Here is a 16,710-nt window from a genome sequence, read left to right as displayed (position 1 = left end):
GTTCTCCATACCATAGTCCATGAAAATCCACAGTAATAAAACTGCCCACCTAAATCTACACTAATCCTCACAGTACTCCTGCTTCTCATGGTCTGTCCAGATCCCTACGTGAAAGTCTCGCTGATGTGTGATGGCAGACGGCTGAAGAAGAGGAAAACATCCACCAAGAGGAACACCTTGAATCCTGTTTACAATGAAGCCATAGTCTTTGATGTCCCTCCCGAGAACATTGACCAAATCCACTTGTCCATAGCGGTCATGGACTATGACCGGTGAGATGCCTGAAACTCTTTCCCAGTGCAAGTTCACTGCGCCCAGGGCTGGGAGGGTGGAAGGGGAGCAGCAGCCACAGATTCTTAGCTGGTATCCCAGGCTTCAGGAAATGAGCCAACTAGCAATGCATGGGAAGGACGTTGACAGGAGTCACCTCTAAACCATGCTGTAGAGTCAGACTACCAACGTGTCTCTCAGCACTCCCATTCTTTTCTGCCCCTTTATCATGTCTTTCTCTTCCTCCGTCTTCCCCTAACCTCCACCTCTTCCCCTTTTCATCTTTGCACAGCTCCTAGAATCTCGGCTTAGATAACTGTGGCCCCACAGGTTTTATCTTCCATCAGGCAGTCCTAACTGCCTTCACTGGAAAGATTCCACGCAAAATGGCAGAATGATTACTTTAGCCAGACCATCAACATTTCTAAATACATAACTTCAATATTTTTCCTTCTCACAAGTATTTAATAAAGATTGTTTCCATCGCCGGGCGCGGTGGCTCAAGCCTGTAATCCCAGCACTTTGGGAGGCCGAGGCGGGTGGATCACGAGGTCAAGAGATCGAGACCATCCTGGTCAACACGGTGAAACCCCGTCTCTACTAAAATACAAAAAATTAGCTGGGCATGGTGGCGCGTGCCTGTAATCCCAGCTACTCAGGAGGCTGAGGCAGGAGAATTGCCTGAACCCAGGAGGCGGAGGTTGCGGTGAGCCGAGATCGTGCCATTGCACTCCAGCCTGGGTAACAAGAGTGAAACTCCGTCTCAAAAAAAAAAAAAAGATTGTTTCCATCTACTTAAGTCTGAAAGCAAACACAGAAATGTTCTCCTGAAAATGCTAAAATCAGGATGGATGACAAGGTACATTAAAATGTATAAGATGCTAGACTTTTTAATTAATATAGCACAGAAGAGATATTTATAGCCTGCATTGTAGCCAGTTGTGTAAAGGACAGATCCAAAAAACAGTCATTTTAATATGCAAAGGAAGTAGCAACAGGGAATTGTACATGTTAAACCAGTCATTAGACTGAAATGCAAAGTCTCTCTTTAATTGGAAAACCTCCCACGTGGTCTGGGCACAATTATTTTTAAAAATTATTCTGACTTCTAATATTATTGTGGCTAAGAATTTTCCCACATGCCTCTGAAATATCAGCAAGGCAGCTTCAGTGACCTGAACACTCTTTCCAGCAGATGCCTGCATGAAGCATGACAGTCTTCCAACCCCAGGAGCACGTGGGTTGGCTCAGCTGCCCATGAGTGTGACAGCCCATGCTGAGCAGTAGACCTTGTCCCATCTCCTGTGGGCAAGAAACAACACCAATAGTGTCAGGCCCCAGTAGGCAACATTGCCCACCAACTGTGAAAGCCTAGGCCAGCAATTTTTAAGTTATTGCCAAGTTTCCTGCATGGACAAATCTGATTATGTGAGCTCTGCCTTAATTTAATTCTCAGTAAACTTATGAATCTGGCCTGGAAAAATTCATGGCAGAATTCATGGGGCTTCTCATGCATTTGATTTTAATGAGCAGAGACTCAAATATCCTTCACACAACCTCCCCACACTCATCTCACCTTTATGCTCCATACACAAACTGGAGAAAAATCACTCATCTTTGCAAGAGGGAAAAAGAAAGAGAAAGTATGTGAGTTTGGATCCCATAGAGTTAAAGAATTGGCCATATCAGTCCAGTTATATACCAAGGACTTTAAAAAAACTGCTAGGGAAAACAAAAAGGCCCAAAACAGGGACCTACCTAGGGAAAGTTTCAGAAATGTTAGCCTTGGACAGGCACGGTGGCTCACACTTGTAATCCCAGCACTTTGAGAGGCCAAGGCAGGTGAATTACTTGAGGTCAGGAGTTTGAGACCAGCCAAGCCAACATGGTGAAACCCCATCTCTACTAAAAATAAAAAAATTAGCCAGGCGTGGTGGCACTGCCTATAATCCCAGCTCCTTGGGAGGCTGAGGCAGGAGAATCGCTTGAACTGAAGAGCTAGAGGTTGCAGTGAGCTGAGATCATGACACTGCACTCCAGCCTGGGTGACAAAGTGAGACTCCATCTCGAAATACAAAAAAATAGCCTCAAGGTCAAAGGAGCTGTGTATCTTTCTATAATTGGGAAATTAAGTGGGCCAAAGAAGCTGGACTTGGAAGAAAGGAGGGACGAATATAAGACAGTAACAGTATTCTCTAAAGAGCGAGAGCAGGGAGATCCATGCACCTCCTTCACTTATGCTACTTTGTGGGCTCGAGACCCATAACAAAACTGCTCCTTCACCCATGCTTGGTTGCCTCTTGTGGGAATTGGAGCAGCCATTATTGCAAGAAACTCTTTTGAGATGGCTCCCTTTTTATTACATGAAGGCCAGACTGGATCCAAAACAAGAGGTGGCATCATTAGCACAAATCATGGGGTTCTTTGAACAAGGTTCTTGGAGACAAGTTGACCCATGTCAGCGTTAGGAAACCCAGGGAATAATGCTAGATCCCAAGTCCTATTGGCAGTGAAGCTTGGCCTGTAGTTTTAAGTGAGGAAATGAAAAAAACCACCACTTCCCCAATTCTTTCATCAGTTTAATTGAGTAGCTATTGATCTTACATACCAAAATTTAAAGAAAAAACTATTGTGGGCCATTTTCACAGTGTAGGTCACAATGAGATCATCGGCGTGTGTCAAGTAGGCAACGAGGCTGAGAGGCTGGGCAGAGACCACTGGAGTGAAATGTTGTCGTATCCTCGGAAGCCCATTGCACACTGGCATTCCCTGGTGGAGGTAAGACCCTCATCCACATGCTCCACTTTGCAGAAGAGTAAATGCTTTACTGTTGAAATGCAGCACTGCCAAATGTATGAGTGCACCAGGATCTGTGGTCATAGACAGGTTTTCCTGGTTGCATTTCCTGGGGCTGTTGGGACTTGCATTCAATTTGAGGCTGAATCTGTGCTCCCCACTGGTCTGGGAGGTTTTGAACATTGATCAAGGATCATCCCTTACTTTGACTATATTTTTAAAAGATCAAGATTTTCTGCTTCTATGTTAAGGCTTTGGATTGCTACTGGGAGGGCATATGCAAGGTGTGGGTGAGTGTGTAGTTTCAGGCCTTCCCAGTGACTTGAGACTGACTTCGGAAAGGCCTTGATTCTAAGGTCAGTTCTGGTACCAACCTGTGATTCTGGGCAAGTTGGTTAGTATCAGGTTCAACTACATATAATAAAAACCAAAACAACCAACTGTAAATTAAAAATAAACGAAGTGAGAATTTATTTCTCTCTCTTATATACAAAAGGTCTAGAGGCAGGCAGTCTGGGGTATCTTAGCAGCTTCATGATCAACAGGAGACCTAGACTTCTGTCTTTCTGCCTCACTGTCCCAGTGTAGCTTTTTTTCCTTGAAGTCTCCTCATTATACAATAAGCTCCAACCATTGCATATTTTCTAGGCCACAGAAATGTGCAAAGGGGCAAGAGCCAAAAGGGCACACATTCCTTTTTTAAGGATTCTCTTTGAATTCTCATGCAACACTGCTTTGAATTCTCATGCAACACTGCTACTTACATTTAATTTAGTCACAAAACTTAGTCACATGGACATGTCAAGTTGCAGAGAATAGTAATAAATGTAATCTTTTTTTGTTGGGTGGCAATGTGTCCAACTAAAAACCAGGGTTCTGCTTGCATAGAAGAAGAGGAGAGTGAAAACCTTGAGGCAACTGGCCATCATCCTTCCACTCACATCCTCATTCATTCACTCCCTCCCCCTTTACTTACTTCTCATTCATTCTTTCCCCACTTACCTTTGCTCATTGATTCACTCTCTTATTTATTTACTAACTCATTCTCTCAAAAATAATTTGCACTCCCTAAGTAACGTTTCTGAGGGTCAAATGCTGTAATAGCTACGGAAAATACAGACGTGAATAAGAAACAGTCCTTTCCCTTGTAGAACTTACAGACTATAAGATAAACTAAAGATGACATGTAATCTAATCATTGAGAGGCATAAACATAACCATTCTTGTCCATATAAAGTGCTACAGAAGTACAGAGGAGAGATGTTTGTTGTGCTTAGAGGAAATTTTCTGTGAAGCATCTCTCCTTCATGCTCTCAATAAGTAAAGAGAACTGAGCCCCCTGGGAATTGGAAAGCCAGGAAGGCAGCAGCAGTTATTTACCAAGGACACATGGGTTCCAGGCAGAGAAGTTTCCTCTGTTCTCCTGGTGCAGGCGGCTTTGTTTCCTGCAAAGCCATCCTGAGAGGCCAAGACTAGAGCCTCACCCGGTGAGCACCCCTGTCTTTGATAGTCAGGTGAGTCTGGTTAAAGTGAACATGTAGGGCAGCTGTGGAGAGGCAGAGAGGCCCCAAACCCGGACAGGGGGACCAAGGGACATCTTTGTTGGAGGTGGTGCAGGAACGAGAAGGGCAAGACAGGGTTTATGGATTCTGACCATCAGGGCACCAAGACTTATTCAAGAAGAGCCTGGGGCCCCCTAATTTACAGGTTCCTAAGGATAGTTCTGCCCCTGGGACATAGGAGCAAAGAAACATTCTTTCCTAGACTCAAAATTGACCCCGAAGGGAGACTCACAGGATCTATGAACCACTTCAGAAGGAGCTGGGGACTGGTGCCTGCTGAACTATACCCCACTTCTTCAGCTCCTGGTGGAATTCTCAAAGGAGTCCCTCTCTCAGCTCGTTAAATTGTTAGTGCCTGTCACTATCAGTGGCATTTAGAGCAGGCGTAATAGACTTTTTGCACATGTATGAGCCATTGCTGACTTTAATTCTTATTTGTAATTAGGTGTATCAGAGAGTGTTAAAGCTCTATGCTTCTCAGGAAACAGGAAATGAGGAAGGAGTAAGGACGAGGGTTGTGGTGTAGGGCTGAGAGATGAGCCCTGATTTGCGCACAAGCAGTTTTTTTCAGTGGCCTAGGCATGGAAGTAGGCCTGGGCGGAGCGTGGCACGCCGGCCCCTCAGTGGCAGTACGTGCATGCGTGACACAAAGGAAGAGTGCAGGGAGAAGGCTTGGATGGAGGCTTTTTCCTTCACTGCTGAGGAAAAGGTGTGGTACGAATTCTGTCACCTGAGAGATATCCCTCAAACCCCACACACCCAGCTTTTTGGAAATCTGTGCTCCACAGTTATGTAACTGAAATGTAAATGTGTTTAGGGTTAAACCACTGAAACTTAGAAGTCATTTGTTACGGCAGCTAAAATTACTTCGGCCAATACAATGGTCATTGCTCAACTGTTACAGCAGAACTAAGGGAATGAGATGCCTGCATGGCTTATGTGAAGGACAAACCTTCATATAAGCAGAGGCAGAGGGAGGCTGCCTGTTGCTTCCTGTCTCTTTGAAGTACACGTCCGGGACTCCAGATCCACCCTGAGAGAGGAAGTGATGCTTTTTTATTTTAAAAATGAATGTTGAACTGGCAGAATTGGGGCAATGGTACCAGAAGAGATGAAAAGCAGAATTGGAGAGGTTGGCCATGCTTCGCTAGCAGCTGTAAGGATGGAGGAGGCAACAGGCAGAGTGGCCAGAAACATTCACGTGGAGTTGGAAGGACCTACATTCGAATTGCTGTGCTGCCACTCACTAGATGTTTGTTTTTCCCCTTCTGAACCTCAGTGTTCTCATCTGTAAAGTGGCCATGACAGTGCCTGTATCACAAGAGGGATGGTGAGGATTAAACAGTCTGTTTATATGAAATGCAGCATTGTAGCTGACATAAAATAAGCACTCAGTAAATTTCTCAGATACAGTTGTTATTATGCATGTCTCACATTCTGAGGGGCTGCTATGTGTCTTTATGGGACTGTATCCTACGAAGAAATATCCATGTATGTCGTGTAAGAGAAAGGCCCGGACTCCACCATGCCTGCACCCCAGTGAGCCATCATGTCAGATTAGGGGAAGGGATCATCCAGGATTTAGCTGAACATAGATGCACATATTTAAGTTCTGTTTCTTTCCCTGTTTTCCTTGGCCTTAAAGATAGGCTGTTGTTATGCTCTCTAAGAACCTTTTAAATGTCTGCTTTAAAACAAAAGCCAGCAATTAAATCTCAGTGCTCATGATAACAGAGTATATGAGTATGTACTCGTGAGCATGTGTGTATGAAAGATGGAGAGAGAACGAAGATGGGGGCACTGGGATTTAGCATGAAGGGAGGCTGGCCTGGCAGAAGCTCTTCACTGCTGAGGAATTGGGTAGGTCTAAATTCTGAGCCCTGCAGAGATCTGGCAGCCTGCTTAGGGTTGCAGCCAATACACCCTGACCTTGCCAGGGCAGGTGGCAGATGGAATCTTCAAAGCCAATGAGTTCAAAAATCCGTTTCTCTCGCAGGGATTCTGGATGGCTTCACTGCACACTCAAAGGTCAGCCAGTAGGGCTCCCTTTACTCCCATGATGTCAAAGTTTGGAAAGCTGTGAAAGCTCCCCCAAGCAAACTGCCTGGGCCTTAGGGATAGGAGCACCCCCTCCATAGCACCTCAGATGACAGAGCTCTAAGTAATCTCCCTTAGCACAGCACCCTCCTCCGCCAATCCAAGAGAAGATGGTGTTGGCCTGGCCATGTCGCAACACCTTTCCTACCCTCCTGTATGTTAAGATGACCAATATCATGAGCCTCACGGAGAATAACAGGAAGTAGTTCCAAGTTTACATCACTTCCCTGTGTAGGGCCATGTAATATTTGTTGCATGAATAAGTATTAATCTTGGTTTGGTGGGAAGACCAGACACAATCTGGTTAAATGAAATTTCACTTTTCTGAAAGACAGAAGAAAAAGAATCCAATAAGAATATATAGTCAATATCAGCAATATTACCCTAATTGGCATAGGTGTAAGATTCCAAACACCAAAGTTCTACTCAAGGTGTGCCCCATTTTGGATGTCTTCCTCGCCCACGCTCAGCCTTTTACATACATGTACATATAGCTAAAAAAAGTTCTGCATGTCTGTCTGCTGGGACCAGCTTATTGAGCCTGCTGCCTCTCTTCAACTCAGGGTTACATAATGCCAAGTATACCCAGGGGGCAGTTATGGTACAGTATGCCCAGGCATAAATAGAGTCCTCATTTATCACCCTTAGCCTCCAGAAGGGTACAAACTTAGAGTCATAGGACCACAGCAACTGTCAATTACCCAGACTTGTCTTGGAGTTACATAATCAGCCCCTGTAAACCATCTCTAGATATTATCTATCAAGTGCCCAGCAGGGCCTGTCTGGAGTCTTAGAGGTTCACATATTCCCAGGAGAATGTACTGATTGCCCAAGATTTGATTAGATTTCCATCCTGGTCCAGTTCATTGTCGGTCTGGTGTCATGAAAATGTGACCTGGTACCAACCTCAGCAGGAGTTTGGGGAGTAGACTTCTTGAGAAGGACCCTCACAGGACAGGGAAATTGTCTAAAATGAACGTGAATGACTGCTTCCCAAAGGAATTTAAAGTGAGGGAGTGAGAGGCTTTAGCACTGTGGCCAAATTGTTATTCACAACAGATTTAGGAAAGGAGCAATTCACCAGGAAGGATGAGACTAGGGAGAGGATGGGGTGACTGGGAAAGGCCAAGTAGGAAATCAGGTTCCCATCAAGGGGATTTGAGTGTATTGCAGGGTTTGGGTCCTGTCGAGAGCCAGACTAGCAGGGAAGAAGACTGAGACAAGAAAAAAAGGAAAGCATGGACTGAAATATACAATGGGGAATGTCCTAGAAAGTGCTGCTATTCTGCAAGCATTCAGGCACCCAAGACTACAGGTCTTTGAAAACGCCCTAATTCCAGACCCCTGTCAGTTGATGGGGAACTGAGGCTGGCAACTCCATGCCTTGCCCTCTGAAGGAGTGGCTTACAGGCTAGGTAAATGAACATAGCAAAAGCTAATATGTGTGTTAGGGGTTGGCAATAGAGAAGTGAATAGTCAGAACGTGGAGAGCTCCATGCTGCTGAAGCGTTCTTCCCCATGCTGTGATGTGCTCCCCCCATACAGTCCAGCATCATGTCTCACGTCTCAGTGTCTCCAAGAACAAAATCTTTGTTATGGGTGGAAATGGAAAAAACAAAAAACATTTAAATCACATTACAATAGGGCAAGAAAACATAAATTTCTTTATTATCTAGAAGGACACATACCATCTTTGTAAGAAGCAGGAAGGGGAAAATAAACTTGATCTTGTTAATTCATAGTTCTTAGTCTTTTCCAGGTTATGTCAGTCTCTTTGGGATAATTATTTTCTCTTCTTCCTTGGGGTCTCCTCTCTCCTTCCTTCCTCCCATCTATGTATAGGGAAGCACAAAGGCGACTTCGTGGCCTGGTCACATATCTGGGCCTGGCCGCGTATCTGGGCCTGGCCAGCATTAAGTATATTGTTCTGCTTGTCTTTGGGCATCAGACTTCATCATCGATGCCTCTTCTGCTGAGGATCTTGGCTAGTGTAACTGTGGCTTGTTGTCTCAGTGTAGGAACTTGGCCACCTTGAGTCTGATGGGGCCCCATATCGGCTGTTGAAGGCCCTGTAGATCCCCGAGGGTAGATAGTACCTCCCTCTCAATGCCTGGCCTGGAAGCTTTTCTTTGCAGCCCTTAATACAGAGTCATTCTTCACTTGCTGGAACACTCTGAAGTTCTGCCAACCAATACCCTCACATCCTTCAGGCATTTGGGCACACAAGGGAGCCACAGGAGACTCATTGCCATCACAGGCATCCTCTTCATGCCTATAAAGTTGCATGGCCATTTCTACATGGTTCCTCTAGCCTGTGTTGGCCCAGGGGTCACATTTGCCTTCAGCTTCCCCCTCAGTCCATCTGAACTTGGGGTTTCAAACCTGAAGGGTAAAGCCAGAACCACTCCTCTTCTGTTGTGTGTATCTCTTCTGCCAAAGGCTCTCTGCTTCCTCTTCCTGTCTGGTGGAAACACTTTATATCCTAGCCTGATTCCTTTCTTCCTGTGACTCATGCTCAGACCTCCAAGGTTTCCTCTCAACATGTAAGGAAACGTTTGGAATTTGGAAGTGTCTGTTTTTTCTCAATAAGGTCTGACATTAAGATACTTATTTCATAGGGGACCAGCTGATCATTTACCTTGAGTTATCTGCCCTCAGCTTCCAAGGATATATGGCATTTAGTCAATGCATGGGACAGCATGATTTACAGATAATAAGAACATTATCCCTGTTACATAGGTACTGAATTAGCATTTGGTGAATAAATGAAAAAATGAATGAATGAGATACATATAGAATGAATTGGGTTCCCTTCGTTCTAAATTTCCAGAATTCTCCATGCAATGGAGTATACTGTAGAAGTCAAATTAGACAAGGTGCAAAAGGTATTGAGAATGGATTTGCTGTAGGCTGTCTAAATGGAGATGGCCCTTATTAACCTCCAAGTTTTAATTACATTTTCTCTATTTAGGAGAAGAACATGAAAAGGAATTATTTCTCCCCTTAGTTCCACTGAACTGCCATGTAATGACAATGGCTTTGCATTTTGAATAATGGGAAATATTCAGAACTGAGGCCTGTTAGTGAATCATGAAGATCCCCCTCTACTTGATATGGGCAGCCAAGTCCTAGAGTACTCAGTATCTTCTTTCATAAGAGAGAAGAAACACACAGAGATCCTAGTGGTGAATGGCAGACTGCTGTGCCCTAAGTGAGAACTGATCAGGAGATGACAAGGACTTTAGCCCACAAGTTGGCCTTTCTCACTAGGAAAATATTTTAGCAGCAGTTTTACACAAGGTACTGCTTTGCCCCATCTACCTGTGAAGATAAAGAAAAGAAAAATAATAGGAATGGGATATTTTTTGACAAATAAATTGTTCTTGAGATTTTGTTATAAAAAAATAAACTACTTAGAATGGTGAGATTTAGCATGCCTTCATGCATAAACACTTGCAGGGCTGCTGAAGCAAAGCTGATTGCAGAAAACATAAAAATGTACTACAAGCTTAGGATCTGAAAAACATTAACAGACCTGTTAAAATTTGTGTCAGTTGCTGTAAGTGGCCAGAACGCTGTTTGCACAAGCAGGCACGGTTGATATTAGTGAGGCATTGTGTTTCCAGCTGGTGGAGGTTATGGGAAGCCATTCAGACCTTCCCAAGCAAATCTTCTTTCTTGTATTAAATTATCTGTAGAAAAAAAGAGAGAGAGACTGTAGGCATTTTCTCATCTTTAGCAGAGATGGGCGTCTTTTGTGACTTTTCTGAAGGTTCGTAGAGACAGTAATCATACAAACATAGGAGTAATTAGGGTAAACACTAGAGGTATAAAAGATAATGACAGTGTGGTAGAAAATAACATTTTCTGCCTGTTTAGAAAGTCAACTGCATCTTGACTCTCCTCTCATTCACAGATGACCTTGCTCCAGTGTCACTGCCTTGGAGCGTCCCTGCTGCACACTTGAATAGCTATTAAATAGGAAGGTAGATAACAATGGGCTTGAGCCCTCAGCTGTCTCCATCTCCAGCAATGGTATTCAGAGGTGACTGTTAACATGATAGGCCAATTTTTTTCCTCACAGATGAAATAAACCAGAATGTTTTATGCCACCCTCTGAAAGAAATACACTCCCTCCTGATAGTCTGGTGGGAGGAAGACTATTCCTTCCTGGGGATGGGGCCTGGGGCAAAGGTGGAACACCCTTTCAGGGGACGTTCAGGAAGACCACTGCTCCCGGATATGAGTCTTTCAGAAGAGGCACCTGTCAAATGCTGTCTTCCAAACATCACCAGAACAACCTATTGATAAGACAAAGCTGAGTTTGTTGCTTTCCCAGGTAATGGAAGGGGAAGTGCAGGGTCTTATTTACTGAGACTTTGAAGTGTGGTTTAAGGTGGGTCTCTCCATGTGATGGGGGAGAGAAAGTGAGGAGGTGGGGAGCTTGGTTAGGATTGTACCAGTGCCATGATATAATAGTTGAGGTGGAACAGCAAGTTGAGGATTCTGAGCCTGGGATTCAAAGAGTCTTGGATGTAAACTGTCTGTTGATGCTCTCTAAGGAATAAAAATTGGGAAGTCCCATGAGTGAACACTGAAGTTGTAGTAAACAAGACAGTAGAATAATCCAGTCAAGTTAATGGAGGGTCTGTGTTGGAGTAGTTAGTTTTAGTTCTCACACTCCAGCAACAAAAGGCAGAAGGAAACCTCACAGAAGATCCTGTCCAGTCCCGTGGGGACCTATACACTGACAGTGTGAATATTTATTAGTTGCCTCCTGAGCATCAAGTCCCCTTTCTGATGGCCCTGATTTCTGATTAGTGATTCTAGGGAGCCTGGCTCCATCCTTGTCTCTGGTGATGGTACATGTGACTTAGTTCCAGGCTAAACCTGTCAAACCAACCACAGGGATTAGCACTGCATAAGCTGATTCGGTCCAAGAGTATTATAAAACATTTGGTGTGAATGCATAGACAAAGATGTTCTCTCTTTCTTGTCGGATGTAAACAAAGCACTATATACCCTGGGAGCAGTTATGGTTTCTTTGGATTTCTATAGAAGATCCAGATTTAGGGAGAGACCAAGCCCAAAGATACAGAGAAACCACACTCTCAGTCATGTGGTTAAGCTCCTGAATCAAACCTCTCCCAAACATAGTAATACCTCTGGCCTTTATGAGTATGAAAAGTATAAATTCCCTTTGTTGTGTAAGCAATATTAAGCAGAATTTCTCTCATTTGAAATGGAAAACATCTTATTTAGGATACAGGTAAACACTCACGCTGCTCCAGTGGTGTTCTCTGGGAGTGAAGAGAACCATTCCCAAAGCTGTGGTGAGATCAGCTCTTCTGCCTGGCTCACTGTGGTATGTCCAATACCTAACAAAGTACATGGCCCACAGTAGACTCCCAGTAAAGTTTTCTCAATGAGGCAAATTATTAATGTTCATGTAATTGTGTGTCAAAACAAGCATGGTGAAAAGAGGGACACTTGGTTCTCAATGACATACAAATATAAGGTTAAGAAAAGTGCTTTCCTTTTGTATTTATATGTTATTCAAATCCTACATGGAGTTTCAGGGCCCATGGGGAGCTCTCCATTTTATAATCACTCCCTTACATTGATAAAGGCACAATTCCTCAGGAGTGAAGATCAGTCACACAGCTTTCCTTTCCCTTCCATGTCTTATATGATATACTGCAATTCATTTATTTAGAACAAAAATGAAACTCTATGTTTTTAACAACAATATTTTAGCAATTATAGTATTATTTTTGTTTCTATGTTATCTATTTTATTTTTATGGAAAACTCAAATGTATGTTTAAAGTCTTCAGTCAATAGTGGTAGAATTACATATTTTTCACACTTTAAATAATTCAGGACATAAAATGTGATGATACTGATCATCAAAATGCTTAAAATAAAGAAAAGAGGTTTTCTGCAGAGCAAGGGGAACTTTAGAATTCATTGAGAAATTACACCTGGTTGTATTGTGTCTATGCCCTAGAGATTTGTGGGAGTTTGCACATGAGAGTGATGACTTAGAGTACCTGGCAGAAGAAATTTCTAAGCAGCAAAGCACTCAAGATTTGGCCTGGCTGCTTCTGACAGCCCAAGAAATGACTTACAGTTGGAACTTAAACAGGAGGCAGAGTGTAAAAGTTTGGAAAATTTGCAGACTAGCCATGTGGCAATAAAAGAAAAAGCTATTCAAGACAGAAATTCAAGCAAGCTGTGGTGCAACCACTTGTTAGAGATACTGGCATAACTAAAAGGGAGCCGGATGCTAACATCTAAGACAATGGGAAAAAGACCTCAACGGCATTTCAGAGACCTTGGCAGCAGCACCTCTCATTATAGGTTCAGAGGCCTAAGAGGAATGAATGGTTTTTTGGGCCAGGACCAGCGCCCCACTGCCCTGTGCAGCCTCAGGACCCTGCTCCCTGCATCTTTGCTGCTCCAGCTCTAGCCGTGGTTCAAAGGGGCCCAGGTATACCTCCAGCTGCTACTTCAGAGAATGCAAGCCATAAGCTTGGGCAGCTTCAATGTGGCATTAAGCCTGCAGGTATTTAACTGTGAATACAAGAGTGAAGGCTTAGCAGCTTCTGCCTAGATTTCAGAGGATGTATGAGAAAGCCTGAGTGCCAAGGCAAAAGCCTGCTGCAGGGGCTGAGCCCTCCCAGAGAACCTCCACTAGGGCAGTGCCAAGAAAAAATACGGGATCCGAGGTCCCACGCAGAGTCCCCACAGGGGCAGTGCCTAGGGTAACTATGAGAAGGGGGCCACCATCCTCAGACCTCAGAAGGGTAGATCCACTGACAGCTTGCACCCTGTGCCTGGAAAAGCCACAGGCGCTTAATCCCAGCTCAAGAGAGCAGCCTTGGGGGATGAACCCTGCAAAACCACAGGGGGAGAGCTGCCCAAGGGCTTGGGGGCCCCCTCCTTGCACCAGTGTGTCCTGGATGTGGGACACAGAGTCAAGGATTATTCTGGAGCTTTAAGATTTAACAACTGCCAGGCGTAGTGGCTCATGCCTATAATTCCAGCACTTTGGAAGGCCAAGGAGGGCAGATAACTTGAGGTCAGGAACTTAAGACCAGCCTGGCCAACATGGTGAAACCCCATCTCTACTAAAAATATAAAAATTAGCCAGGTGTGGTGGCAGACACCTTCAATCCCAGCTACTCAGGAGGCTGAGGCAGGAGAATCACTTGAATTCAGGTGGCAGAGGTTGCAGTGAGCTGAGATAGTGCCATTGCACTCCACCGTGAGTGACGAGAGAGAGACTCCATCTCAAAAAAAGAGAAAGATTTAGTGACTGCACTGCTGGGTTTCAAAGTTGCAGGGAACCTCTAACCCCTTTCTTTTGGCAAATTTCTCCCTTTGAGAATGGAAAGGTTTATCCAATGCTTGTTCCTCTATTGTATCTTAGACGGAAATGACTTGCTATTTGATTTTACAGGCTCATGGGTAGAAGGCATTTGCCTCATCTCAGATGAGACTCTGGGCTTTGAATTTGAGATAATGCTGGAATGATCTAAGACTGGGGGATTATTGGGAAGACATGGTTGTATTTTACAATACGGGAAACACATGAGATCTGGGAGGGGCCGGGGTGGGATTATAGTTTAAATATTTTGTCCCTGCCCAAATCTCATGTTGAATTGTGAATCCCAATGTTGGAGGTGAGGCCTTATGAGAGGCGTTTTGATGATATCCCTCATGGCTTGGTGCTGTCCTCATACTAGTGAGTGAGTTCTTGCAAGATCTGGTTTAAAACTGTGCAGCACCTCCACCCCCCTTGCTCGCCCCTGCTCTGCCATTTGCCTTCTGCCATAAGTGAAAGCTTCCTGAGACCTCCCCAGAAGTCAAGCAGATGTCAGTGCTGTGCTTCCTGTATAGCCTGCAGAACTGTGAACCAATTAATCCTCTTTTCTTTATAAATTACCCAGTCTCAGATATTTCTTTATAGCAATGCAAGAATGGACTAATACACTAATCAAGAAAGTAAATACCATCCAAAGGCATTAAGATTGACTAAAAATTTTAAAATGTAAACATTCTGAATTTTTCTTCCTGTTATTAATGCTTAATGAAGTCCTGGAAATGGGATTGGAGAAGTGGATCTAAATACATCCACATCTACTGGTGCATTCTGCTGGGCCTTATCTGCATTCTCTCTCTGCTATGGTCTGAGTGCTTGCATCCTCCCAAAATTCATATGTTGAAATCTAATCTCCAATGTGGTGGTATTAAGAGGTAGGAAACAATTAGGTCCTGAGGGCTCTGCCTTCATGAATGGGATTACTGCCCTTATAAAAGAGGCCCAAGGCACATATACACTGTGGAATACTATGCAGACATACAAAACAATGAGTTCGTGTCCTTTGGAGGGACATGGATGAATCTGGAAACCATTATTCTCAGCAAACTGACACAAGAACAGAAAATCAAACACCACATGTTCTCACTCACAGGCAGATGTTGAACAATGAGAACACATGAACACAGGGAGGGGAGCATCACACACTGGGATCTGTTGGGGGGGACTAGGGGATGGACAGCGGGGATTGGGGAGGTTGGGGAGGGATAACATGGGGAGAAATGCCAGATATAGATGACGGGGGGATGGAGGCAGCAAACCACCTTGCCATATATGTACCTATACAACAATCCTGCATGATCTGCACATGTCCCCCTGAACCTAAAGTGCAATAAAATATATGTATATATATACAAAAGAGGCCCAAGGAAGCTTGTTTGCCCCTTCTACCATGTGAGGACATAGAACAACAGCCCCATTCATGAGGCAGAGGGACAGACACCAAATCAGCCCTTACCAGACACCAAATCAGCTAGCTCCTTATCTTGAACTTTCCAGCCTCAAGAAGTGGGAGCAATAAATTTCTGTCATTTATAAATTACCGTATCTAAGGTATTTTGTTATAGTAGTCCAAAAGGACTAAGATAACCCCCTTCATAACGGTAGTTAGAGTCACATCAAGAAATAAGGCTAAGTTGGAGCCAGCAACATTTATTCACAAGAGGAAGACAGGAATTGGACTGGCTGCAGAGAGTCCCACAGAGTCAGAGACCATCCACCTCAGCTACAGTACGGGTCTCAGCACTGTATTTCCAGTGTTAGTGCTATTTTCAATTCTGTCCCTAGTTCCTGCTACTGAGGAAGTCCACACTCAGCAGGACAGTATTCTGGTCTGCCATGAATTCAAACACAATCTGTAAAGATAGTTAAGCTACATCTTTGCTTGGGGGCTTTAGAGAATTATTGACTTGAAGCAATAAGAGAAATGTCTGGGCTGGGTAGTCCTCAAAGACTCCCGTGTTGTTCTAGATGAAATATCAAGGCTGAGCATCTGGTGCTCCCAACTTAGTTCTAGAAATGTCTATGGAGGGATAGTGAGTGGGGCTCTCTATGGCAGTGATTGCGTCTAATGAAGGAACCAAAAGCCAAGCAGGGATTAGGGTGGGCTTCTGGTTTTAGGAAAAGTGATGATGGAGCTCTTCATAGGAAGCTTTTAAGATCGAGGTAGGATCCTGCTTGGAGGATCCTAGCCTGGCAGTCTCGGTCAGCCCGGTGGTAGAGGTGAAGAGTGTGAGAGCTGGACTCACTTTGGCACACAAGGTCCAGGAATGAGTTGGCAACCAAGGCCCCATGGCTATGGAAGTTTATATCACATGACCCCAAAGCATGGCAGTGCAGCCAGGGGAGCAGTTCTGCTTCTCCACCTTGGGCGTGCAGGATAACATCAAGATTGGTAACACTGAAGGCCTGATGTTGTCAATATTTATTATAAGCACACTCATAATCTTAAATTTGCACTTTATCCTGGCTTCCATGGTGCCTGTTGTATTTATGAGTGAATAGTTGGGGGTGACAGAATCTAATCTTTCAGTTACGTTTTAAATTTTATGTTCCTTAGAGTTACAAAAAGTCTGTTCCAAGGATTAGGGCTGATGGCTCT

At 44.2% G+C, this 16,710-nt stretch overlaps 1 protein-coding gene across 4 annotated transcripts in view; it reads left to right on the top strand.

Annotated features, from left to right (window-relative positions):
* Positions 1-16,710, top strand: part of SYT9 (synaptotagmin 9) — a 245,525-nt gene that overhangs the window by 170,419 nt on the left and 58,396 nt on the right. Inside the window, exons 5-7 of one of the 4 annotated variants that reach the window (XM_017507189.2) lie at positions 101-272; positions 2,919-3,048; positions 14,190-14,402. In XM_017507189.2, the coding sequence (XP_017362678.1) occupies positions 101-272; positions 2,919-3,048; positions 14,190-14,201 (314 nt within the window). In that variant the 3' untranslated portion in view covers positions 14,202-14,402. Of the gene's footprint in view, positions 1-100; positions 273-2,918; positions 3,049-10,641; positions 11,790-14,189; positions 14,403-16,710 lie in introns of those variants that run through there. The other 3 variants (XM_017507188.2, XM_017507190.2, XM_037730948.1) reach the window with 3 other exon arrangements.

This window comes from Cebus imitator, unplaced genomic scaffold, assembly GCF_001604975.1.
Source record: "Cebus imitator isolate Cc_AM_T3 unplaced genomic scaffold, Cebus_imitator-1.0 Scaffold370, whole genome shotgun sequence".
NCBI lineage: Eukaryota > Metazoa > Chordata > Mammalia > Primates > Cebidae > Cebus > Cebus imitator.
This window is presented reverse-complemented; position numbering and strand designations above follow the sequence as displayed.